The sequence below is a fragment of the Tiliqua scincoides genome, chromosome 2 (genome assembly GCF_035046505.1).
Source record: "Tiliqua scincoides isolate rTilSci1 chromosome 2, rTilSci1.hap2, whole genome shotgun sequence".
Classification (NCBI taxonomy): domain Eukaryota; kingdom Metazoa; phylum Chordata; class Lepidosauria; order Squamata; family Scincidae; genus Tiliqua; species Tiliqua scincoides.
In genome coordinates this window covers 154,350,767-154,377,922 of record NC_089822.1, presented here as the reverse complement: position 1 = coordinate 154,377,922, position 27,156 = coordinate 154,350,767, and the positions used below count along the sequence as shown (strand labels likewise).

The 27,156-nt window shown below is 43.0% G+C and overlaps 1 protein-coding gene across 1 annotated transcript in view; it reads left to right on the top strand.

Annotated features, from left to right (window-relative positions):
* Positions 1-353: 353 nt before the first annotated feature.
* Positions 354-27,156, top strand: part of CACNA1G (calcium voltage-gated channel subunit alpha1 G) — a 221,334-nt gene continuing 194,531 nt past the window's right edge. Inside the window, exons 1-4 of the mRNA XM_066614932.1 lie at positions 354-446; positions 1,354-1,487; positions 22,020-22,117; positions 26,628-26,787. Coding sequence (XP_066471029.1) covers positions 354-446; positions 1,354-1,487; positions 22,020-22,117; positions 26,628-26,787 — 485 coding nt within the window. The remainder of the gene's footprint in view (positions 447-1,353; positions 1,488-22,019; positions 22,118-26,627; positions 26,788-27,156) is intronic.

The following is a 27,156-nucleotide window of genomic DNA, read 5'->3' as shown; positions in this document are numbered from 1 at the left end:
AAATGGCACCTGTTCTACCTAGCTATAATAAAAATAATGGTACCTCATGGGCAGAAATACTGGGAAGGAACTATTATATGGCCTCATTGCCTCTTTTCTGTGATTATAGTAAAAATGGCACTATCACTATTTGACTTCTGGGAGTAACTGGGGCCATCAAACAGTGTATTGAATTGCATTGTATCTGAATAGTAAGAGGAAAGACTTGGGGGGAAACTAAGCTAGTTTCCCGCTGCCACCCATTTCCCTGATGCTTAATAGTGTTGTGTTTTTGTTACTAATGGACTTGCCTTCTGAGAGGCTGACTGCTTTCCTTGACTGACTTCCTGTGCACATGGTTTGAACGGTTCAGCATGCTGGTGATTCTCCTGAACTGTGCCACTCTGGGCATGTTCCACCCTTGTGAAGACATGGGTTGTGACTCTCCACGCTGCAAGATTCTCAAGGTAAAGACTAAAAGAAACAGGTTGCTCCCTGTTTGGTAGAGTACGTATAGTGCATGGTTTTATCCAACCAATCCCAGCTTTGACTTGCCCGAAAACATCATGAATAAACCAAGATTCGTTTTTTGTTTGGCTTGCCTTGCCACCATTGAAGGGCTATCCATGTGTACAGCTGTAGGCAGAAGTAATTCTATTTTCCACCTGGTAGTCTAGGGGATAGGGTGGAGGAGCATCCATGAATTTATAAAAGTTGGCCCCTCATGTCAAATACCTGAGTAAACAAATGGTAGGTGAAAACTAAACCAAAAGAAACAAAAGTGTGATCGAGACAAAGGACAGCACATATTCCAGAAACCAGCACAACGAGAATTAGCATGATCACCAGCAACTTGTAGTATACTCCAGTTCCTTTGTTGAATAAGCTAAGGCTTGAAATTTATTCTTATTAGGATTGTAAAGGGGGAGCGGAAGTTAGCAGGTCCAGTGAAACAAGGGTTGGTGAGATTTTTCATGGCATAAAAAAGTGGGGCAAATTGTCTGCAGAGTGAGATAAAGCAACTAATTCAAGGTCCAGTTTGTACAGATCTTGGTTCCCTGCTTAAGGAAACATTGCCCTAGTAGTTGGCAGCCACACTGGTAGAGAGCGAGAAGAATTCAGCCATATTTCAATATATTTCGGCTCTCTTGTTCCACTCTTGCTCCATGAATAAAATGGTTCTCTCACCACTTGCCAGTAGAGAATGGTTAAAAGATTGATAACCCGTCTTGCAGAAGGAAACCAAACATGAAAGATAATGACCACCTTGGACTAGGGTGTGTCCAGGACCCTCAGACCATGACCTGCCACTGGTCCAGACCCCTGACTTCTAGCACCAGAAGCACCTTCTCACCATTCCTCTTTGTCTTTCAGAGCTTTGATGATTTTATCTTTGCCTTCTTTGCTGTGGAAATGATCATCAAGATGATTGCACTAGGGATTTTTGGGAAGAAATGCTACCTGGGAGACACGTGGAACCGTCTGGATTTTTTCATTGTTGTAGCTGGGTAAGTCATACATTAGTTCTCAAGGTTTGGGAAACTATCTGTTCACAGTGGCAGAGACTGTGGCAGAGAAATAATAATTTCTACTAGCTTAGAAAGAGATGATTGTGTCCATCTTTCTTTTTTCTCATGTATGTGTAAAGCAATTCAAATGGAACGTTTTTATGCAGCAGGAGACACAGCAAAAGCTGTATATTACTCTGTCTCAATTTGCTGTTTTGAGCCATGGTATGGTGATGGCAATGATGTCAATAAGTTCATGCCTCTGTTCAAAATGATGGTTCACACAGCAGTGCAAATTTGTGTTCCGTGTCCTTTTCATCTAAAAGGTCCAAATGCAGCAATGGAATATGGAAGAGCAGGGTATTCAGGCTCCAGGTGGAAGGGAGAAGGCTCTATCATAAATCCAAATGTCAAATTCATGCTATACCCATGTTAAACTGCATTTCCCCCCCCCCAATCTTTGCATCTGTAAAGGGTGCTGTCATTGTCATCATCATCATCATCTCCATTATTATTGGTATATATTAGCTGCATGAGTTTTTAATCATACTTTTTGGTTTTTCAAGTACAGTATTCAAAGAAAAGTGAACAAAGAGGCAGTTTTACAGAGACAGAAAGAGGTGGCTGCTTCAGGTGACAGATTTGGAATATCCATTTTAAAGACAGAAGAGTGAGAGACAGACAGATCTGATTCATGGGCAAAGTCTGCTAAGACATTCTCCTTCCCACACTTCATTGAAAATGCAGTTTCTCTTCATTTCTTTGGGGTTTGCCAAGAGAACCTTCCTCTGGGTTGTGCTCTATGTTAATTAGGGGGAAATCGTAGGTCTACGATAGGGCCCTTTTTTTGTAGAAGGTTTCAAATTCAGTCCCTTGAATCATTGCTGGTATCAGGTTACTGGGGTAAAAGTAAAAGACCCCTGCCTGAGATTTAAGATTGCTGCTAGTAGCCACAATAGACAGTGCAGGGCTATATGATGAACCAGTGATCTGACTAAGCAAAATGTTCAGACAGTAGAGGCTGGAGTCGGGTTTGCCTTTTGGATTGTCTGCCTGAGAGAGCAGAATGTTTTGGACCAGCCCTGCCAAGTTATGTAGACACTTCATTCTCTTTTCTGCACTCATGGAGGCTGTCCTGTGCATTCTGAGCTCATCCAGGAATTCATGTGTGGGAGGAAACATCCTTGGGCAGTGATCCACTATCATATCACTACCAGATTCGAAGAACTGAATAAGTACTGTAAACAAAGGCATGACATCAGTCGACTACCCCATGCTGCCTTGCTTGTCATGTGGTAAATTATGGTGTTCCTATCATCCCTTGTCGCAATCATAGTTTTCTGAGGCACTCATAGTGTTAAGTTTTGCAGACAGCAGCAACAAAAGAATGCCACAAAACCCGCTCTCCTTTGCTCCCTGCCAGCTTGTGTGCTTTCCATACTGTAAGGTCCTTTGCTCTGCAGCTTTGGGCGGACTCAGCTGGCACTCCGCTCAAGTATTTTCTCTGGCTCCAGAAGTATTGGTAGTCTCAGTTTCATGTAGATTGTCCAAATGGATGAGGTTTCAGCAAGTTTGTTTGCATGGAGCCCTGTTCCAAAAAGGGGAATATTTCAGTCAGAATGTGCGTGATTGCCCTTTTGTTTTGAGGGAACGAGACCAAGTTTTTGCCTTTCATGAAGTGTTTTTCTTTCAGAGGCACCTGGTTTAAATTAAAGGCTCTTTCTAGCACCCGAGAATCTTCTGGCTGAGGCTTGAAATCCACATGAAAAATTCCTGGCCCACGGCCAAAAGGGTTAAGTTTCCTTGACACATAAAGGGCTTGGAGGCCCTCTCCTTACCTTCCGATTCAGAAAGAGTGCCCAGAGTCTATTATGATTCTGCCTCTACTCTTATACGCCCTCCCTTATAATTAACTGGAATTTCCTGGAATAGACTGGAGGCTTCTAGAAATAAACCCCAACTACAGCATTTTCCCAGGTTAGGAAGTCAGCAGGAAGAGTCTTCCCTGGCTACCAGAAAGAAGGAGCCATACTGGCTTTTTCAGGTGTACCTTTTTAGTAGGGATTATTTGATAAATAATAATAATAATAATAATAATAATTAATAAACATTGGTGAAACACTTTAGAATGTTCAAAGAATTTCTGTATAGTTTCAATCATCCTTACAACAGCACTGTAAAAGAGATCAGTGTTATGTTGTCTCAACAATGGATATAGTGGGGCTGAACCTGAGAGATACTGGCTTCCTTATGGTGTTTTGAAGACTGTGGGGAAATTTGAACTCGCAGCTTTCCAGCCTACACTTTTTCACATGGTACTTGCCAAAGTGATCATGGGTTTAGACTTCTGTATTGTATTTGAAAAACCCAAATTCTGTGGTTGAAATACAACTTTCCAACCACCTACTTTCACAAAAAAAGGCTCAGGTGAACAACCATGGTCCAGAAAGAGTATATAGGGGTTTTAGGCCAATTTGTCTATCTGAGGGTCTGCCTTGCTAATCAACTATGAGCAGGGCTTGTAGAGATTTTGTTCCATCAGTCTTTTCTCTCCCTATTCTTGCCAATTTTTACCTCTGACACTCAGGTCTTTGCATATATCACAAAACTGTCAAATTCAAGTTCAGATTCATGGAGCCTAACAAGAACATGGTAAGAATTCAGCTAGGTCTCTGACTGCATTCATATGAACAACCAGTGGTGAGCCTCAGGCTCACATGCTCCCTCCTCCCTCTTTCTCCTCCCCTTGCAATTTCACAAGAGACTCTTAAGTTGCAAACTTGTACTCACTTCCATGGAAGTAAGTTTCATTGAATTTACTTCTTACTTCAGACTACTGTAATGCATAGGATTGTACTGTTAGTTGCTCAGCAGACTACAATTTTATTGATTCATGTGAATTCAAACCAGTTTGCTACCGAAATGTGACTGCAAACCAAGATCAAACCCAGCAAGTTCAAGGCTTGCTGCTACTTTTTTGCATCATCATGTAATACAGCCATCTCTTCAGCTAAACTCTAATCCATGTACATTTTCAGCAAAAGGCTTTCACAAAATGACTCTTGCGTATTAGGTGGGGTAGCCCCTCTTTCTTCCTGCCTAGAGCTGAATATGGCTTCAAATCAAAGATGCTAAAGAAGTCTGGAATCTATATTGCAGACTTTAGTAGCAATGTGATGAGATGTTCTTCTATGGGCTTGTAATTTTCTTGAAAGAAAGACAAACCATGAAATGATGCAACTGAACTCTTGTTCCATCCCTTTATTAAAGAGCAGTGCTTACTGAGACTCTCCTGGACATCTCTTTCCTCTCGACCCAGATCTATCAGGCTTCCTAGAAAGCATTGCCAAACTTGTCTGGGCATCTGTTGGCCTTGGCCAAGTACTGAGGCCAAGACAATGAACTAAATGTGTGGTAGGGAGAGTGAAAAAGACTTCCTTCTATTTTGATCAACTTTATAGGCTGTCTTGGAATCTGTGATTACTCCTTTTTCCTTTTAATTTAATTAACAGGACAAATCCAACCACATTTTGGGATGGGCTTCACTGCTACTGAGCCAGTGAAATGGTAGCTAAAGCTCTTCATATATGTCCCTGTGTATCAGAGCAGAGATGTTTATCTAAGCTACAAAGCGACATGATAGTTCAGGCACTTGCTACCCTAGAGGCCGCAGTTACAGTAACTATGAGGATACAGCTCAAGAACTCAGAAATCCCCAGGGGAGACTCAGAGGAACACAGAGCATGTTTGTATGTGTCTGTGTTCCTATTCTGTCTCTAGGTTGCCTTGCCTTTTTCTCACCAACTCATTCTGGAAGTCGCGTGCAAAGGAGGCAGCATGTAATTCTGAACATGTGCTAAGCTGGCTGAGTTGAAACTCAGCCTAGGCTTCCCTCGTAGGCTTTCACTTGGCCAATTTAGCACAGTCTAATAACATCTGCAGTAGTTTGTTCTTGCCAGACTTTTGGGGCCCATTAGCATGTGCTAGAAAACCCCTTTCTAGCATACCTTTCAAAGGCCAGCCTGGACAAAATCTTTCTTGGGGTTATCCCTAGTTTGTGCTTGGAAATGAACTTCGCTTGCAGTAGAAGAGCAGATGCAGCTGGCCTACCTCAGCAGAGAATCTTGAAGATGAGCAGCCAGTGCAAGAGGGATGGAGTACAGCAAGTCCTCACTTAAAGTTGTTTCAGTTAAAGTTGTTATAAAGCCAATGAGAAAAATAATCAATTCCTGGCTGGGGCCAATGTCTGTGTGGACTTTGCATGTTTTCCCCCTGACTGCATGGGTTTTCTCCAGTCCGGAAAGCTCACATTTATTTCAGTGTTTAATATTAGAAGTGTTTTGGGTCTTTATTTAGAAGTTTGGTGATGGTTTTGTGACCAAAAATATGCTGTGGGAATATAACTTTTGTTTACATATATCAATTCTCCTATGATAAAATTGGTTTCGTTATAAGTCATTTCGCTTTCAGTTGCAGTTTCCAAGAACCTATTGACAATTTTAAGTGAGGACTTGCTGTATGCTGTGGTGTTACCTGGAATTACCAGCAAAAGCCTGGAAGTTGGAACATTGTTATAGTCAGGAGGGGATTGGAGTGCAGGGGGAGAAAGGCTGAATCTTGTACTAGCTGTTTCTCCCAAATTCTCAATGTTATTTTGCCTTTTTCCGGTTTGAAGTTGTTCCTGTTTCAAGCTGGTTCTTCTTCATTTTGTTTTGTGTTTAAAAGGCTGGAGACAGACAATGATATTTTTTTCAAGCAGTTAGAAGAAGTATCTCTTATGTTGTGTACACATTTCATTTTTGCCACTAGTGAACAGATTTCGCAGATTTTTACATTGTTTCAAAAACCTGCAAAAGCTGTTTAACCAAAAGTAAGCATGGGACAAAAGAAATATGTGTGTATTCAGGAAGCCATGTGTCTCCCAAAACTCTTTCAAGTTTCCCTTTAAAAAACCAACCATCTGTCTCCAACCATAGATGAGTTTTACAGTTTCTATAAGAGGTGACACAAATCAGTGGAACAGGAGAGTGCTTATGTAGAATTGCCAACCAAAACTGATCATAGCAACCAGACATTTTCATAGCTGTTTTTGTACATTTGAAAACTATTCTACCATCTTTCTTAGATCTACCCTTATAAGAATCCTATGAGGTCATTCCCTTTCACAGTTGTGGGGGGGGGGCTTTCAGACCCAATTACAACTCTCTTTTCCTTGAGCATATTGGGTCACAGTATTTGTCTGACTAATCTTCACTTGGGCTAACATGACAACAATATTTGGTCAAACAGTGTTCAATTTTTGAACATGAATGAGTTTATAGACGTGAATCTTCCTTTTGGCAAGAGAGCAACTATTACTTGGACATTTTAAGAACTAGGGCTACAGTTTGAGGAGACTTTTGGGAAAGATGTTTGGACTGAGTATTGGCAGTAATTGTTCTTTGCTTTTTGGATCACTCATTCTACTTAGCAACTCATTCCTTTAACTGTGCCTAAGCATTTCACAAAAAGAAAAGAGAGAGATATCTTGCTAAGTAAAGAACTACTTGGGATACATGTGAATGCATATTTTCCAGATCTCCAAGATCAGACTGTAAGATATTTATTCTTATTCTTGTATGCCCTGAAGATTGAATGCAGTGGAGTAAAGTTTGTAAATGAATATAAAATATCAAATGTGAGTTTAAAGTTGACAAGTAAAAGTATGATGTAGATTGCCCCCTTACTTGGCACAATCCCAGTCGCCAATTGCTATCCATATAAAGAACAAGGCCTTGAAGTGCTTTCAGCAAAAAGTATTTAAGTTTTGCTGACTGTTTGGGGAAATAATTTTTCCTGTGGAATCTGAGCATACAGTCCTACTGTGATTTCCAGCCTGGGATAATGAAACATTATTTGAACATTTGCGTTCATTGAAACATTCATCTTGTTGGGATCATGTGATTACCTAGAAAAAAATCTGCTTATTTCAAAGGATGCCACAACCTTGGCAACATGTACCACCAGCACATGTCCTGACTGACCAAGGGCCCTCATTTCTTCAAACAAAGGGACGTGCTAATGTTCTCCTCCAGAATGGCATTTAGTCACTTGGCCAGCAGTGTCTGCCTTCTGCCAGATCAGCTTTGTCTTTTTACTACAAGATTTTTCTTCTTTTTTTGAGAACTCCTGAACTGGTCCCATCTGGGCCCTGTGAAAACCAGACTAACTGAAAAAGGATCACATTTTATATATGAAGTGAAATATCCTTATCCCCTTTCCCAAAGCTCATTGACTTTCTCCTTTGTTTCATTGCTGAGGACAAACCTCTTAATTTTTCATACATGTTTTTTCCCCTTAGTTACCTAAGTAGTTATTCTTTCCTTTTTAGTGTCATTCTCCACATTGCAGGTGAGGCACCTGCAAGGTGCTGACATGGTTGCACTTGTGTATTTTTTTCTCCCTAGAATTTTGGTATTCTCTTCAAGCCATCAAACACAGCTATATTTGAGGCAGAGGCAGAGTGGAGTTGCAGGACTTCTCCTACAGCAGGAGCAGAGATAGCAGCATCAGGAGCACTCAGCTACTGCCTTTGAAACATTTCTCAAAAGAATTTCAGCTGAGAAGTATCAGGCTCAGCCGAAAGCAACCTGAGAAATTTGCCTAGGGGCACACATTAACGTTTAGGCCATCATCTTATCCAAAGGCTTTGTGAGAGGTAGTATGCAACTCATGTTATGTTAACAGCCCATTCCTATTCTTCTCCTCTACGCCCTGCTGTTGCAGTGGTGCTGAAATGGCTAATGCTGAATCCTGTGTGGGGGCAACTGCAGAGATCTTCATCTGGTTCCCTGATGGTGCCACAGCAATTGCGGCACCATGGGCACCCAGGTGCATTTACACATACCGGGGGGGGGGCTGTGCAACCTCCCGGTGGATCCTGGAGGCTCACAGCCCCCTCCGCAAGCCTCCCCTCCACTGCATTGGGCTCCAATCTACAATTGGAGCCCACTTTCAGTTTTAGAAGTTCTGTGCCCCGCAGTAGCACTATGAGGAGATCTAAGACATCAAAAAGGCACTGAAGGGTGGTAAAAGGGATTGTCCAACCTTTCACAGAAAAGCACATGGATTTGTTTAACACCCCTGTATTTGCTTGGTTACCCTTCTCATTTTCTTTGTTATAAAGTGCTGTAAGCTGCTCTCTGCCTACTGTATGTAGGGTCACTATCTTCTCAACCAGCCCTTGCTGTTGTGTCTTTCAACAGTGACTTGACCACTGCGGGAAGATAAAGTTGTCATCTGCTAGTTTTTCCAGAATGTGCTGCTTTTAAAGACATGGCTGACAGGCTGTTAGTTGCCATTGATGGCTTTAACAGGGGATTGGATAAATTCATGGAGGACAAGCCTACAGTCATGATCTCTGCATGCTTTCTTCAGGTTCAGAAGTAGTGTGCCCTTGAGTGCTAGTTCCAGGGGAGCAACAATGACAGAGGGGTATGTCTCCTGCTTGTGGGGTTTTCAGAGGCGTCTAGTTGATCACTGTGATTAATAGAAATCTGGACTAGGTGGTCCCAGCGGGGCTTTTCTTATGGATGCCAGTTGAAATTTTAGTAACCCTGACCTGTTGATGTATTCTGCAATAACCTTGTCTACAGTGACTAATTGGATTGGACATGTGTTATGGCCCAATCCTATCTGGACATTGCGCCAACCACACAGCAATGCCAGCGCAATGACCACTGAATCTTACGCCCATCCACAAAGCCGCATGCCTGCATAGCCTTACCAGTAACTCTGGTAGCATCCATGAAAATCTGAACACAACATTGAGCAACCATTGCTAGGGAGACACCCCCCAACCCTGACAGCCACTAAGAATGAACAACAGGCACCACCTCCAACCATGGTGAGAGGTTCCAAGGACACTATACACAGAAACACATATGCACACATATGAGTGCAGGTTAGCCAGCATGGGGAGTGGGCAGTGGGAGGAATGGGGGATTTGGGGATAGGGAGGGGGGCAGGTAGGAGGTGGAAGAGGGAGGGGGTGGACCTCAGTGGCACTGATATGCATCAGAATCTTATCCTCATTCCACTTCTTCCACCAAGATGGCTGGTGCAGATCTGAGGAGACCCATTTGGGCAGTGGATGCTTGCTGCAGGGTAAGGAAATGAAAATTCCTTTAGTACGAGGAGACCTCCGCAATTTCCTTCTCATCATAAGATGCAGCACATGCTATGTTGATAGATAGGGATAGGCAGAGAGATGCATTGACAGAGAGAGCAGGTTTGTTAGGATTGGACCCTTAATATATTTTATAATATATTCAAATGTAAAATGTATGACAATATATGTAAAAAGGAAATGTATGGCATTTAAATCAGTAGCTTACCGTGCTCCTTGTGTGTTTCTTCAAATGCCAGAAGTGCAGGACTTCTGGTTTGGTTTAAAGGGACTGCACTCCTTTTTCATGCAGTGCCTGTACATCAAAGTGGAAGTCCTGCACGTCTGTGCTTTAAGAAACTGCATGAGGAACAAGGTAAGAATGTGGGTGATTCACGTTTTGCTCATATTTAGTGACTGGAAAGCAGATCGGTGTGGATTGCATCAGCAGTTGGAGGAAGGTGATGTTAGAATGAAGGGCACCCCGAAACCACTGCCATCTCCCCCCTCCCAGCAGATGTAACCTGCATTACCTCACCTGATGGATGTGCCCCTGTTCCCTCCATGCCTACCTTGTCTTTCTATCACTTCTGTTCCTCCCTTCCTTCCATCTTCTTCCAGTTGTGCAGTGTCCTCAGTATTTGGTGTTCTAGTAAAGGGAGGTGCATGAGAGTCTCACAGTAAAAAGGGAAAAAAAAGAACTCTGGAACGAGGTAATTATGCTACTTAGGTGTATCTATTCTGTGGCTGGGTAATTGTCTGTGCAAATACTACTGGCCATCTACGCACACAGCTACCCAATGTGCAATGGTATCTGTATTCATTTGGCATGAAAATTGCAAATGTGCAATTGCCTGTCTGACATTTCTGGAACTTCAGTCTTCAGTACAAGCCAATGAATCTGAGCCAACCAGCTGTCTGATGAGATGTGCAGCAGCTGGGGGAGAATGAGTGGGAAAGCTTCCACTGCATGTAAGTGTACATGTGTAAATAACAGTTGTAAGTGGCTTTCCCAGATTACCATGAGCCGAAATGTAATTTTAGTACAAATATATTTTCTTAGTCTTTTCTGATCCTTATTTCTTACTATGAAGATAATTGTGACAGCTGACTTGGTACTGCTTGATCTATGTTTTTTGTATAAGAATGAACATAACAATTCTGGATCAGTTCCATGGTTAGTCTAAGTCCCGTTTCTAATATGGGCCTGTACTGCAGAAACTATGTCTAAGGAGCAGAACAATTGCAGAGAGTGTGATTTTCCCTTGATATTCACTTTCTACCCTCATCCCACATATCGGAAGATAGACTCCAGAATAACAGTGTATTCCCAGACTCATTTTGACTAATAGCTATTGTAATAGCTAACATGGACCAGGGGAGAAGATGATAGATTTGAACTTTATTTTTGGATGTTTAAGTAATTTAGTTTCAAAATGCTGTATCAGGAGTTTTAAAGAAAATGTTATATATTTTAAAAAATAGATTGTTCAATATAGCACCTTCCGTTTCACTCACACATCTCTCTGCCAGGAGATGTGCTAACGACTACTGGCTTCAGCTCTGCTCCCAGATACAGGTAGCAGCTGACACAGGCAACATCAAGGGGATGTATGACGGTATCAAGCAGGCCCTAGGTCCAACACAGAAGAAAATTGCCCCTCTGAAGTCTGCCACAGGCGAGGTCATCCAGGATTGGGCGCAGCAGATGGAACACTGGGTGCAGCACTACTCTGAGCTATATTCCAGAGAAAATGTAGTCACCGAAGAAGCGCTGAACAACATTGAGTGCCTGCCTTTGCTGGAGGAGCTTGACAGTGAACCAACCCTAGAAGAACCTCACGTGGCCCTGGACTCCCTTGCCTTTGGCAAGGCACCTGGAAAAGACAGCATCCCTCCTGAAGTCCTAAAGTGCTGCAAAGAGATCATCGCTACTGAGCTGCATGAAATCCTCTGTCTCTGCTGGAGAGAAGGTGAAGTACCTCAAGATATGAGGGATGCAAACATCATCACGCTGTACAAGAACAAAGGTGACAGGGGTGACTGCAACAACTACCGTGGCATCTATCTCCTTAGCGTTGTAGGAAAGTTGTTTGCCCGAGTTGCACTAAAGAGGCTCCAGGTACTTGCAGAGAGCGTTTATCCAGAATCACAGTGCGGATTCCGAGCCAGCAGGTCCACCACTGATATGGTATTCTCCCTTAGACAACTGCAGGAGAAATGCAGGGAACAACGACAGCCACTCTTTATAGCCTTCATAGATCTCACGAAGGCTTTTGACCTGGTCAGCAGGGACGGCCTCTTCAAGATTCTCCCCAAGATTGGATGTCCACCCAGGCTCCTCAGCATCATCGGATCCTTCCACAAGGACATGAAGGGCACTGTTGTCTTCGATGGCTCCACATCAGACCCCTTTGAGATCCGAAGCGGCGTGAAGCAGGGCTGTGTTCTTGCAACAACCTTGTTTGGGATTTTCTTCACTGTCCTGCTGAAGCAGGCCTTTGGAACTGCAACAGAAGGCATCTATCTCCGGACCAGATCAGATGGAAAGCTCTTCAACCTCTCCAGACTGAGAGCAAAGTCCAAAGTCCAGCTGAAATGTCTGCGTGACTTCCTCTTTGCCGACGATGCAGCTGTCACTAGCCACTCTGCCAAAGATCTCCAGCAGCTCATGGATCGTTTTAGCAAGGCCTGCCAAGATTTTGGACTGACGATCAGCCTGAAGAAAACACAGGTCATGGTTCAGGATGTGGACTCACCTCCCTGCATTACAATCTCTGCGCATGAACTAGAGGTTGTCCATGACTTTGTGTACCTTGACTCAATGATCTCCAACACTCTTTCTCTCGATACTGAGCTAAACAAACGCATCGGTAAAGCAGCTACCACGTTTTCCAGACTCACAAAGAGAGTCTGGTCCAACAAGAAGCTGACAGAACATACCAAGATCCAGGTCTACAGAGCTTGCGTCCTGAGTACACTTCTGTACTGCAGCGAGTCATGGACTCTCCACTCACAACAGGAGAGGAAACTGAACGCTTTCCACATGCGCTGCCTCTGGCGCATTCTCGGCATCACCTGGCAGGACAAAGTTCCTAACAACACAGTCCTGGAACATGCTGGAATCCCCAGCGTGTATGCACTGCTGAAACAGAGACGCCTGCGTTGGCTCGGTCATGTCGTGAGAATGGATGATGGCCGGATCCCAAAGGATCTCCTCTATGGAGAACTCATGCAAGGAAAGCACCCTACAGGTAGACCACAGCTGCGATACAAGGACATCTGCAAGAGGGATCTGAAGGCCTTAGGGATGGACCTCAACAAGTGGGAAACCCTGGCCTCTGAGCGGTCCGCTTGGAGGCAGGCTGTGCAGCATGGCCTTTCCCAGTTTGAAGAGACACTTTGCCAGCAGTCTGAGGCAAAGAGGCAAAGAAGGAAGGCCCATAGCCAGGGAGACAGACCAGGGACAGACTGCACTTGCTCCCAGTGTGGAAGGGATTGTTACTCCCGGATTGGCCTTTTCAGCCACACTAGACGCTGTGCCAGAACCACCTTTCAGAGCGCGATACCATAGTCTTTCGAGACTGAAGGTTGCCAATACAAATCTATCCAGAAGCTCAGAAACACATTTAAAAAAGAAAAGAAAAACTCATATAAAGATAGTTCATAGTGAAAAATCTGGAACACATCTTATTTCTAGAAGGGAGCATCGTCATAACTCACAGAGATATTGCCCCTCCTTCCTATAATCTATTGGCTGCAAGCCAGCTAATGACTTCTATCTAGTTTGCAAGATTCCAATAGATGAGTGTTTTATAAGATAAATGAACTGTTACAGTTAACCCAGGGTGACCAAATACCATGGAAGACAGAGTGCCTATGCCTTTAACCATTGGATAGAAGAGGGAATTTTGGAAGGTGCAGCTTTGGAAGTGCAGGAGGTCTGGTCTAGAGGGTAGAGCCTCCGTTAACCCAAAGATAACATCAGAAGGTTGCCAGTTCAAGGACACTGGCAGCTCCCTGAACGGCTGAGAGGCTGAGAATGGTGAAACCTTGAAGCAGCTGGCAGGCTGAGCTGAGTGATTCCACCTGCTCTTGGTGTGAGCAAGAAGCGTCTTGGCTGCCCTCCATGTGAAAATGGAGCTGCTTGCCAGCCTGCGTGGGAGAACTGGAGGCCAGAAGTGAGACCAACCAGGAAGATCCATTCTGAAATGTTGTTGGTTCTTGAAAGAGAGAACCTTTATGATTGTAAAAATCCCCTTGAGGGATTTAGAAACGCCTGCCTAAACCGCTTTGAATAAAGTCAGAGGAGTCATCTGATGACCAGAAAGGCAGTATATAAATACTGAGTTATTATATTATTATTATTTTTAAACCTTTTCATGTTGAGCGGCATCTGCCAAAATCGCTCTTCTATACAATGGATAAAGGTGTAGGAACTGTGTCCTCCTTTGTATCTGGTCACCCTGAGTTAACCACTTGTGACAATGATGCTATTTGATAGCAGGTCAGTCTTCAGATTGTAATTAATTTTGACCATATTCCAATCCTTTTTAGATTGCATGCATCATTACTTCAGTCAGAAAGGTTTATGTAATCCTGTGAGGTTGCATGTCTGGGGTGGGGTGGGAGTATTTCTATAATTAGCCAAAGACTCTTCTGATATCCCCATCATGAACTCACAAAGCATTGGGGCGGCAGAAGAAATCTTGGCTACCTTATTTTTCTGGAGTCCACATTGTCATGTTAGAGACTTACAACCCAATCCTATCCAATTTTCCAGTGCCAGTGCTGCTGTGCCTATGGGGTTTGCACTGCTTCCTGTGTTGGGGGTGCAGTCACAGAGGCCTCCTTAAGGTTTGGGAACATTTGTTCCCTTACCCTGGGGCTGCATTGCGGTTGCACTAGTGCTGGAAAGTTGGATAGGATTGGGCTGTTAATTCTGTTTCCAGTTCACAGCTGATGAATCCCATATCCACAGTGATCCCATGTGGTTTCCCACAGTCCCATGTGGGAAAGTGTACACCCCAGTCCCAGCTTTGAGTTATACATATAGATCTTTCTAAAGTCATGTTTGTCAGAATCCCTGGCTTTGCACATAATGCTGCTCACTGTGTTGGTTCCTGCTCCAAAAACTGTAAGTGCCAGATCCATTTGCCCTCCCAATTAAGATAATGAGCAACAAATAATGTGCATTTCCTGAGTGATAGTTGCTGATGACAATACCCTTCAAGGATCCAAGAATGAAATTTGTCTCCACTTTTCCAGAGTTACAATTTGAAATACCTAAAAACTGTCTTCTTTCTGCCCACTGATTGCGTAATGATCTACTGATTGCCCTACTTTGTAGATAGTAAGGATCCATGACATCCAACCAGGGTGATCTTTCAGTATTCTTTTAAGGACACTGTAGTGTACAGTAGGCCTTTTTCTTATGAGGACTAGGTCTTATATATATATATATATATATATATATATATATATATATATATATATATATATAACAACTTCACATCCTCGCAGTAGCGTCACTAGGGTTCTCATCACATGGTGTGGGAGGCCAGCGCATCACCCCCATGATGGGCGTCCTCCCATGCAGTGCGTGGGGCAACCCCCAGGTGGTGAGTGTGGTGATATTTTTGGGTGTACCTTTTGATAGAACACAGATATTTAACATGGTTTGTTTCATTGCATTCTGCATGAAATTACACATTGATTGATATATAATGTGATGGTATTATTCCTACAAACTGATTTTAGTGATTTTGGTCACTAGTGGTGTCACCCTCCCCCCCCCCGGGTGTCACTTTACTAAGTGATTCTCAAACTTTTACCACCAGGACCCAATTTTTAGAATGACAGTCTTCCAGGACTCACCAAAAGTGATGTCATGGCCGGAATTGACATCATCAAGCAAATTAAAATAAATAATTACAAATAATTAAAGTAAAACAAATAATTAATAAGGGGAAGCCAGTCCCACTAAGTAAATTTTCTCTGTAGCATGCCTGCAATACCCCCACCCCCAAAAAATCAACCCTACCAGTGCCCAGCTCAAGTCACCACAGACATAAGAACATAAGAACAGCCCCACTGGATCAGGCCATAGGCCCATCTAGTCCAGCTTCCTGTATCTCACAGCGGTCCACCAAATGCCCCAGGGAGCACACCAGATAACAAGAGACCTCATCCTGGTGCCCTCCCTTGCATCTGGCATTCTGACATAACCCATTTCTAAAATCAGGAGGTTGAGCATACACATCATGGCTTGTAACCCATAATGGATTTTTCCTCCAGAAACTTGTCCAATCCCCTTTTAAAGGCATCTAGGCTAGACGCCAGCACCACATCCTGTGGCAAGGAGTTCCACAGACCGACCACACGCTGAGTAAAGAAATATTTTCTTTTGTCTGTCCTAACCCGCCCAACACTCAATTTTAGTGGATGTCCCCTGGTTCTGGTATTATGTGAGAGTGTAAAGAGCATCTCCCTATCCAATCTGTCCATCCCCTGCATAATTTTGTATGTCTCAATCATGTCCCCCCTCAGGCGTCTCTTTTCTAGGCTGAAGAGGCCCAAACGCCGTAGCCTTTCTTCATAAGGAAGGTGCCCCAGCCCCGAAATCATCTTAGTCGCTCTCTTTTGCACCTTTTCCATTTCCACTATGTCTTTTTTGAGATGCGGCTACCAGAACTGGACACAATACTCCAGGTGTGGCCTTACCATAGATTTGTACAACGGCATTATAATACTAGCCATTTTGTTCTCAATACCCTTCCTAATGATCCCAAGCATAGAATTGGCCTTCTTCACTGCCGCCGCACATTGGGTCGACACTTTCATCGACCTGTCCACCACCACCCCAAGATGTCTCTCCTGATCTATCACAGACAGCTCAGAACCCATCAGCCTATATGTGAAGTTTTGATTTTTTGCCCCAATGTGCATGACTTTACACTTACTGACATTGAAACGCATCTGCCATTTTGCTGCCCATTCTGCCAGTCTGGAGAGATCCTTCTGGAGCTCCTCACAATCACTTCTGGTCTTCACCACTCGGAAAAGTTTGGTGTCGTCTTAGCCACCTCACTACTCAACCCTGTTTCCAGGTCATTTATGAAGAGGTTGAAGAGCACCAGTCCCAGGACAGACCCTAGGGGCATGCCGCTTTTCACCTCTCTCCATTGTGAAAATTGCCCATTGACACCCACTCTCTGCTTCCTGGCCTCCAACCAGTTCCCAATCCATGAGAGGACCTGTCCTCTAATTCCCTGACTATGGAGTTTTTTCAGTAGCCTTTGGTGAGGGACGGTGTCAAACGCCTTCTGAAAGTCCAGATATATAATGTCCACGGGTTCTCCCACATCCACACGCCTGTTGCTGTTGACCTTTTCAAAGAATTCTATAAGGTTTGTGAGGCAAGACTTACCCTTACAGAAGCCATGCTGACTCTCCCTCAGCAAGGCCTGTTCATCTATGTGTTTTGAGATCCTATCTTTGATGAGGCATTCCACCATCTTACCCGGTATGGATGTTAGGTTGACCGGCCTATAGTTTCCCGGGTCCCCCCTCTTTCCCTTTTTAAAAATAGGCGTGACATTTGCTATCCTCCAATCTTCTGGCACCGTGGCCGTTTTGAGGGACAAGTTGCATACCTTAGTCAAGAGGTCTGCAACTTCATTCTTCAATTCCTTAATAACTCTTGGGTGGATGCCATCAGAGCCCGGTGACTTATTGATCTTTAATTTATCAATGAGGTCTGAATCATCTTCTCTTTTAATCTCTATCTGACTTAACTCCTCGGTCAGGAGGGGCCGTTCGGGCAGCGGTACGTGCCCGAGGTCTTCTGCCGTGAAGACAGATGCAAAGAACTCATTTAATTTCTCTGCCATCTCTAAGTCTCCTTTTATCTCCCCTTTCCCTCCCTCACCATCCAGAGGGCCAACCGCTTCTCTGGCAGGTTTCCTGCTTCTAACATATTTGAAGAAGCTTTTATTATTTCCCTTAATGTTGCTGGCCATGCGTTCCTCATAGTCTCGCTTGGCCTCCCGTATCACCTTCTTACATTTCTTTTGCCACAGTTTATGTTCCTTTTTATTCTCCTCATTAGGGCAAGACTTCCATTTACGGAAGGAAGCTTCCTTGCCCTTCACAGCCTCTCTAACTTGGCTGGTTAGCCATGCGGGCACCCTCCTGGATTTAGTGGAACCCTTCTTTCTTTGTGGTATACACTTCTGCTGGGCCTCTATTACTGTTGTTTTAAGCAGCCTCCATGCACTCTGGAGACATTGGACTCTTTTTACCCTTCCTTTCAACCTCCTTCTAATCAGCCTCTATAACCAGATTATAGACACCCGCCTATAAGTTGAAAGGCTTTGCCCTCTGATTGACCGGGAAGGCGAAGTGATAATTTGAGCTTGATTACTTGGCAAAAATTTCACTACTATATCTAGGGTAAGTTCTTTATTTAAACCAGATCACTCTTAGAACCCACCCAGCTTTAAAAATCTACAAAAGAAAAAAAAATCACCTTTCCAGCTGAAGCCTCTGTTTTATTCTTTCTATTGGGGGGGGGGGGGCTGCTTTCTGGAGACTTGGTTGAGCTCCACATTCATTAGATCAGGACCATTCTGGTGGCCTTGCATTCCTCTATGCCTGACCTGACCACAAGCCAAGGCACATTTGCTTCCTCATAAGTAAATGCAAACTTGTGGCTTAGTTTCACTTTTCATAGGGCTCAATACATTTGTCAGGTTGGAGAGAGAGCTTCCTTCTTGGGTGTTTTGGGGGGGCTGTGTTCTTTGGATCGGGACCATTCTGATGTTGTTGAATTCCTCTCAGCCTGCCCTTTCCAGAGAACTAAGTCAAGTTCACCTACTCATGAGTAAAGGCACAATAGAACTGTTTCATTTTCCATAGGGCTCCATGCCTTTTTTCTTTTTTTACAAACCTCAATTTTAGCATGTCACCCCCCCTTGTGCGCGTCACCCGATGCAGCCTGCACTCCCCACACCCTATAGCAATGCCATTGCAGACACCGAAAATGTAGGACTCCATGGAAAGAACTAGGAGGTTCCTTCCTGTGTGATATTTCTAACTTGCATGGTGAATGTCCCTATGCGGAGAGGGCCAGCTGACTGCTCCACCTGTCCCATTCAGCATAAAGAGAGCTCTAGGAACAGTTTTTACCAGCAGCATTTGATGTTTCCTAGTATCTTGCTCTGTGGGAAAAAACAGAAGATCCCCATTCTGCTTGCATCAAAACATCTTGCAAAGAAACAAATCTATGTTTGTGCCCAGTTCACACTGGAGCCCCGTCTCTTTCCTGTTTTATCATCTGTGCCCTACCTGGAGCTCTCTTCAGCATAGAGAGCCATCTTGTGGCTGATTCTTGTGGAGCAAGTAAATAAATCATTGAAACATGCTACCACTTCCAAGAGCATAAAATATTACAAATGATATCTGTCATTCTCCAAAAAAAAATTGAGAGGCTGTAGTTTGGTGATGGTGCTGGAACTTGTTTGTAAGAGAATAGGAACGTTTAACCCGACCCCCACCTCAACTCTATACAAGTATGAGGTCTATGTTGCGAGAAAGTAGAAAATTCTAGGACCCCTGTAGTCCTCAACAGCAGAAAGAAGCTCCTGTGCTATTTTAGACATTCAGGCAACACCTATGGTGTTGCTATATCATCTATTCTCTCTCCCTCTCTCTCGATGGGTGGGTGAAAGAGAGAGAGAGAATTTGCTGTTTGTTAACACAGAAACATTTTTCCCCCTTATCATCTTGGTCACTCTACAGTGACATCATCTATTTCCCATTGTAATTTTAAAAAGAACATAAGAGGAGCCTGGCTGGATCAAGCCAAAGACTCATCTAGTTCAGCTTCCTGTATCTCACAGTGGCCCACCAGATGCTTCAGGGAGCCATACAAGACAACAGGATATCTGTGTCTTGTACTCCCCTGCACGTGGCATTCAGAGATTTAATATAATAGTGTTAATTTTATATAGTACTATTAATATGCATGACACTTTACATAAGAATTCAGAGTTCTGTTTCGTTTAATAAATATGGTGCTTACTGCAGAATATCTTTTAAAAAATATTTGCTGAAATATTGGGGATCAGTAGGAAAAACATAGTAACCAACACAATTTCTTGGGTACATTCAGTGGAGTGAAATTATGAGTTTCCTGTACAGATGTAGCTTTGCCTTGTGGTGGATTCTAGGACCATTACGTGAAAGAGATGCCTGGAGTTGTTCAGGACTGCATCACAGATGAGCTTTATTCCTACATGGAGGTAGGACAAATGGGTGCAGGGCTAGTGCTTACTTTTATATAAGTACACATTTGCTCCTGATAAATTGAATCATTTCTCACAACCATTTTACTTACTGGCAGCACTAGAAAAAATACCAATAATTCAAACTACACAGTTTTGCCTCTACAACTTACTCAGCATCATATTCTGCCAGCAACAAATATTGCTGGCAGAAGGTAAGAACTACAGAAGATTGCAACTGAACGGCTTCCAAGACAGAAGCAATCATCTAACAGCAGCTGCCTTGTTTGTGTTTACATGTGTTCCATTTCTTTTTATTGGAAGGCAATATATCCCCCAATTCAACAGTGATTCATTCCATAGGATTTCTGTCAAAAGTATCTGAGGAGTGGTGGCTGGTCATCATGCTCTGGCCCTGAAATCCTATACATGCTTACCTGGGATTAAGCACCATTGAACATAGTGGGTCTTCTGAGTACGCATGCATAGGATTTGTCTGCAAAGGTTTAATCTATCCAATAGTTCTCCAACCCTTCTACCAATTAGTAAGAGGATATGTTAATGCCTGGAGCAGAATATTAGGGGGATGTAGAAACTGAAGGGTCGGGCATCTCTCTCAACATTCATTTCACACCATCAGTGTACATGGTGCCTTACAGTCACATGGGCAACATGGACAGGTTGCCCATGCTCCCAAGCAGCTTAGTATGTAAGTTAGACAATGGGAAAGAAAACAAGTAAGGAAAGGTTCTGGAGCAAAAAATGTAGGCAGATGTAATTGCTTGTGGTTTGAGCTTGATTACAGCTGGGCATGAAGTTTGAGAAGATAAGCCAAACAAGATACATGAATTTTGAGGGGGGATTTGAAGGAAGGGGGAGAAATAATATTATGTACATGTTTAAGGAGAGAGTTCCATGCAGAGAGGATGGCAAGGGAGAATGGGCAGAATCATTTAACTGAGCACGATATCAGGGGTGGTCCAAGACCTTCTGGCGCCTGCTGGGGGGCTGCCAATTATGCCCCCTTGCCTGAAGATGTGCCAGTCTTTGCTCCTCACACCCTCCATTGTTTTAGCTCAGCACTCTCTCCACATTTCCTCTTCCTCTCTGTCCCTCTTCCTTTTCCAATCCAGGGAGTGGGGCAGTGGAGACAAGCGGACAGACCTAGATGGGTACCTCCCACGCACATACCTATCTGCTGTCTGAGCACTTATGTTGGCCTCATGAATAGGTTGGCCCTGAAGGATATGTTTGGTTGACTGCAGATAGTAAAACTGAAGGAGGACACGGGTAGGGACATAGTGAGATATAATTGCTGAACAATAAAGCTGGGCAAGAATAACTTTAAAGAGAAGGACAAGGAATTCATCCTGGAAATGCAAGGGTATGGGAAACCAATGAAAGGATCAGTTATGATGCAAGCATGGCCTGAAAGTAAATTAAGAGCTGAAGAGTAGAATTTTGAATAGAGGTGAGAGGATTGAGGTGCAAATAGATGCAAATTAACTGGTAAAAGACTGCCACCACACTTTGTCATCAACAAGATGCCTCTCTTGGAATTGCTCCCATACGAACTTACATGTGAAAATGATTCAGTGAGATGATTCATGTTCATACATGCAACTTGCTCCAAGATAAGCCCATGAACTGTGACCAAGTTCTTGCACAGATCCTATTTCTTGGGTCATTTCTGAACAGAATGCATTTCCTGAGAGCATTGTACAAATCCTGAAATGTACAATGTAGAAATGTAGAAACTTTATGTCTTATATGCTATGTTATGAGCTCCTCTGTGGATATTCTTGTTCCTGAATCATCTTTGGAAAACTTTTTCCCCTCTGAAATAATGTACAAAAGAGCAGTCCAAAAGCAGATGATTAGAGGAGGAAAGGAGCTTTATAGAATAGTTTTTCCTTGTGTATTTTATTCTTCTATGCAAATAACCTATCATTAATTCCTCCAGGACCTTTCCTCCATGGGGCGAAGACAATCTAGGGAATCTTTCTTTTGGCACCATGTGCAAAATGTTGATTCAGAATGCCTGATCTAATTTTTTCCTACAGAACTCTGATCTGGTCCTTTATTTGTGGCTTTTTGCAGCATGCTGGAATACTCTCTGGACTTGCAGAACGTGAGTTTCTCAGCTGTTCGGACCGTCAGGGTACTCCGGCCTTTGAGAGCCATTAACAGAGTTCCTAGTAAGTTGAATCCCTTCTCTCCTTTTTTCTTCCCCTGATACCAGCTCATTATTTCTGACAATCTGGAACTAGAAGAATAAGTGGGACGCCATCGTCTTTTCCAAAATTCCATTTAACGTCCTCACCTATCTACTGACCATGCTGGCTGCTATTGTGTTTGTCATACTCTGATGTAGCGCCTATTACCTATGTGCACTTTTTAATGAATGGTCCATCCATCTGAGCCATCTCCTCAAAAAGGAGTGAATCATTAGTCAAACAGACAGGTGAAGACTTGCTATTTTGTTTCCGAATGCATTTACTTTTTCGTGTGCTATTTGCCTTGCGGAGCAGTACTGTTGAATATGACTGTCACATAAAAGAGTTTGTAACAAAATGAAAAGTTGGTTTGTTTGGAGAAATCAGTGGTGCATGATGGAAAAGAGCTGATAAGTACCTGTTCAGTATTAGAGAGAGGATGTGTTCACGCATACATATAGGGAAGTATGTGTTTGTATAAGTATCTGTAGTGTATGATAAATAAATGCCTCTGCTTCCTAAAGTTGTCAGATGCCCTTGCTTTATGACAGGGGTCTCCAAACCCCAGCCCGGGGGCCAGATGTGGCCAGGGCGAGCCTCTATCTGGCCTCTTGTTCCCTGAAAGCTTCTGACCTACTTGGTCGAACATGATTGGAACTGTGCTCTGGTTGCATCTGGAGGGTGTTCTAAGGGCCAGAGAAGTTGAATGAATGAGCCCATTCATTCATTTATTCACTCATCTAAGTTCCATCTCTAATTTATTTATATACATTTTATATTAAAAAAATTTTTTCCGGCCCTCTACACCACACCAGGTATTTGATGTGGCCCTCCAACCAAAAAGTTTGGGGACCCCTGCTTTAAGAGAATAACCCTTATTTGAAATAAAATAATTCAATCTAGCAAACTGGATTATCCTCATTTCAAAACACCTAAGCCCTGGCCATGTATTTTAACATTGATCTGCACCTTTCAGCTATGCTATTACAACTTTTCATCTATCTCCAGGTGATGCTGTTGATGTGACCCATTGTGTTTGAGTACATCAGCATGACAAAAGGTTTCCAGTATTTGGTTTTTTCAGAAATAATAAGATGGACTACATACCTTTTGGAGGAGGCATGCAGAAGTATGATATAAAAAGGTTTCTTTTGGAGGTCTGATTTAAACTTGCTGCATAGAAGATTGACTTTCATCAGAAAGCCCTTAAGATGATTTGTGCTAGTCATTTATCAGTACTATAGTAGAACTGCAAAATCCCAGTGGACATTTGCATCTTTAAGTCCAATGTATTCAGTTAACCATGGCAGCCCAAATAAATTCAGGGCTCAGTCCTACCCAACTTTCCAGCATTGATACAACCTGCAAAAGGAGGGTGTGCAGCATCCTGCAGTATGGGGGGGGGGGGAGTAGTCACAGAGGCTTCATCAAGGTAAGGGAATGTTGCCTTACATCAGGGCTGCATTGCAGCTACATCAGCACTACCAAGTTGGATAGAATTGGGCCCTCAGAGTCTTCCAGTGTAATCCTGTACATGTTTACTTGAAATTAAGTGCCGCTGTATTGATTAGGGCTTACTCTTAGGTACGTATAGGATTGCAGCTTTGGTCATGTCCACTTATCAAACTGTATGAAAGTCCTTGTAGTGCTGACACCTAAACTGGAAAATGCCCATGTTGCCAAATTAACTTGTCACCTTGGTAGCATTAGGTGCTCAGACCTTGCTCCTTGTGTCAGAACTGGAAATTCCTAGCTTCTATTTGCTTTTTAACCCTGTTAAATTAAACTTAATCTAACAGGATGTTCCTCTTGTTGCTGCTTTTATCATTTAGTAGTAGTAGTACTACTAACTTTATTGTCATTGTGCTACAGCACAACGGAATTTATGCACCTTTGAGATACAAGCATAAATATATACAGCAATTCCAACAATCACACTCTACACACTCACCCACACATTCTATACAATATGCATCATAATATAAAAACAGTATAACCGACCATAATGCCCAGGAGCATGGTAACAACTATATCGCCTTTTTCAACATAATTATGGCTGTGGGATAAAAACTGTTCAGGAATTGTGTGGTGCATGCTGTAATAGTTCTGTATCGTCTACCCCAGGGGTGCCCAAACCCCGACCCGGGGGCCACTTGCGGCCCTCAGGGACTCACAATCCGGCCCGTGGGGAGCTCCCAGTCTCCATGAGCATGTGGCCCACTGGAGACTTGCTGGAGCCCATGCTGGCCTGAAGCAACTGCTCTCAGTGTGAAGATGACTGTTTGACCTCTTGCATGAGCTGTGGGACAAGTGTTCCCTCCACTGCTTGCTGTTTCATGTCTGTGATGCAGCAGTGGCATTGAAGGAAAGGCTAAGCTTGCTTTGTGCAAGGACATTTATAGGCCTTGAGCTATTGCAAGACCTTCATTCATTCATACAAGTTCCATCTCTAATATATTCATTTATGTAAATTTATTCAAATTTGAAATGTAAATTAATTTGGCCCCCGACACAGTGTCAGAGAGATGATGTGGCCCTCCTGCCAAAAAGTTTGGACACCCCTGGTCTACCCGAAGGCAACAGTTCAAAGAACTTATGAGCCGGATGGAAGGGGTCTTTCAGAATACTATGCGACTTCTGCAATCAGCAAGATGGCTTTCCATGGCTTGAAAATCTTGCTGGTATTTTTTTCTCCCCTCAGCATTGCTGATGGATGGCTGAATTTATCTGCCACTGTCTAACTGTGAATATAATTCACATAATATATTTCCAAATCCTGGGTAATGTATCTTTGGTCCTGCAGCCAACCTGGAACCACACAGAAACATAAGGAAGCAAGGCAAGGAACAGAGTTTGAATAAATAATAAACACAAAGACATAAAGCAAAATGTTTCATACAGAGGCGTGTGTGTGTGTGTGTGTGTGCATAGAAGATAGGGCCATTTTGATACTGAAGGAGAAAGCTAGCAGGAAAAACACTTGCTGAGGTATTGAAGTAACAGAAGTGGCATTAAAGGTTTCTTTAAATAAGATCAATATGAGCAAGATTGTGGATGAAAGAGAATGCGAGTATGAGGACAAAAAAAGAGAGAAAGGGATGAACAGAATATTACAGAGATGTCAGGTGAAATCAATTTTTTGTGCAAATGTCGTCACCATCAATTTGTCTTTGTGTCACAGAACCGAAGGTTCCTGACCTTGCATGAGTTTACTATCTTGTAAAAACCTGTATATTTGAGAGGAAGGGATCTAAATAAGCAGTGAGGAATCAGAATGGGGTAGGAGATTTTAATATATAATTTATTTAGGAAGAAGGCAGTAGGAGAGGTTCTGTGAATCCACAGAAAAACAAATCAGGCTAAGTTTTGGAGTCACCCTTTTGTTCTGCAGGGGTTCCATGACTTTTAACAGGTTCACAGTTGGCAGGAATTCAGAGTGAATTTTCCCATCACAGAAGTATGAAGTGTTTCCTGCCTGTCAGCTGTTAAAGGAACAGTATCACTGCCAGGAAAAGGTGGCAACTGTAGTAGCTGCAAATCAGTCACAGGGAGAAATTCAGATGGGAAATGACAAAGGCTCCCTTACATAGAAAGATAGAGAGTGGGATGGAAGCTGCTTCCCTGTGGTGTTAAAATATAATAATAAACCACACAATTTACATTTTGATGTCCTTTTAATGGTATCCCAAAAACTGCCACCTGCAGAGACTGCCTCATTCTGCCTGACAGTAAAACTGGTCTGCTTTTTGTACTTCAGTTCTAGTGTGAAAGTGCCTGAAAATCACTTCCATGTTCTATGCAATGGCTGAATATCTGAAAGCTGCTTCTCATGTGGTTGGACCTAATTATGTGAAGATTCTCCATGTTAGTGTGGAAGAGTCCTAGCATAAAAATTCTCCACGTGGTTATATGAAATAAAATGGCATAAGGCTTTCAAACCTTGCAGTCAGTATTTTGGTGATCTCTACATGGGCCTCAGAGTTAAAACCGGAGGTCTTTCTTTTTCAGGAAGTCAGGAAGGTTGATTGCCTCCATGACCTCATAGCTGATTGCTTCTGCAAATTCCAAATTGCTTGCATGTTCTATTCGTGACTTTGGATAGTATCACTGGATGTAATGGTACTCATCGGGTGCTGAGACCACCACATAAACTCTCTTTGGCTCTTTATTATCAACTAATCACAGTATTTGGGGTGCCGTAAAGGAATTTCTCCTAACATTAGACTAATTTTAAAGAATTAGCTTCTAGCAGAGGCAAACAGAGAAGCCCACCTTACATGTAGTGTGAATGTTTTTGGTAGATGGTAATGTGTGGTTGGTACAGGAGCTAAGTAACTCATCTCTGAAGTTCACATAGCAGAATAAGAGAAAAATAGAGTTGGAAGAGATCTCATAGGCATTGAGTCTAACATCTTGCCTAATTTTAAGGCAAGGAAAATAAACTCAACAGGACTTCTCCCCTTTTCCTTTTGCTTCCCCTTTGCTACCTCAGGTATGCGCATCCTAGTTACACTGCTTTTGGACACACTTCCCATGTTGGGGAATGTTCTCCTTCTCTGTTTTTTTGTCTTCTTCATCTTCGGCATCGTTGGAGTCCAGCTTTGGGCAGGGTTGCTTAGGAACCGCTGCTTCCTGCCTGAAAACTTCAGCTTGTAAGTATGAATGAGGCATCTTGTGTATTCTTAGGATATGTCTGCACTGGTGTTTTGCATATAGAGTAGTTACTCTGAAGCAGTACTCATGTACAGCTTGCATTTCTGAATGGCAAATAGGGGAGAACTCAGGCTGTGAATGGAATGCACCTTTTTGCATTTTTTAAATGCATGCAGGGTTAAAACTAAGTCAGAAGCAGCCCGTGGTGTTGGAGAATACAGGATAGTATTGGCATTTTTGTTTGTTTTTTCCTCTGACTCTCAAATTTTGTAACTTTAAAAAAAAAAGACTCTGTAAAGGGAACTGGGATTGGATTAACATGGAAAATCCCTTTAGGTAAATTGGCAATAAAGTAAATGAATTGCTGA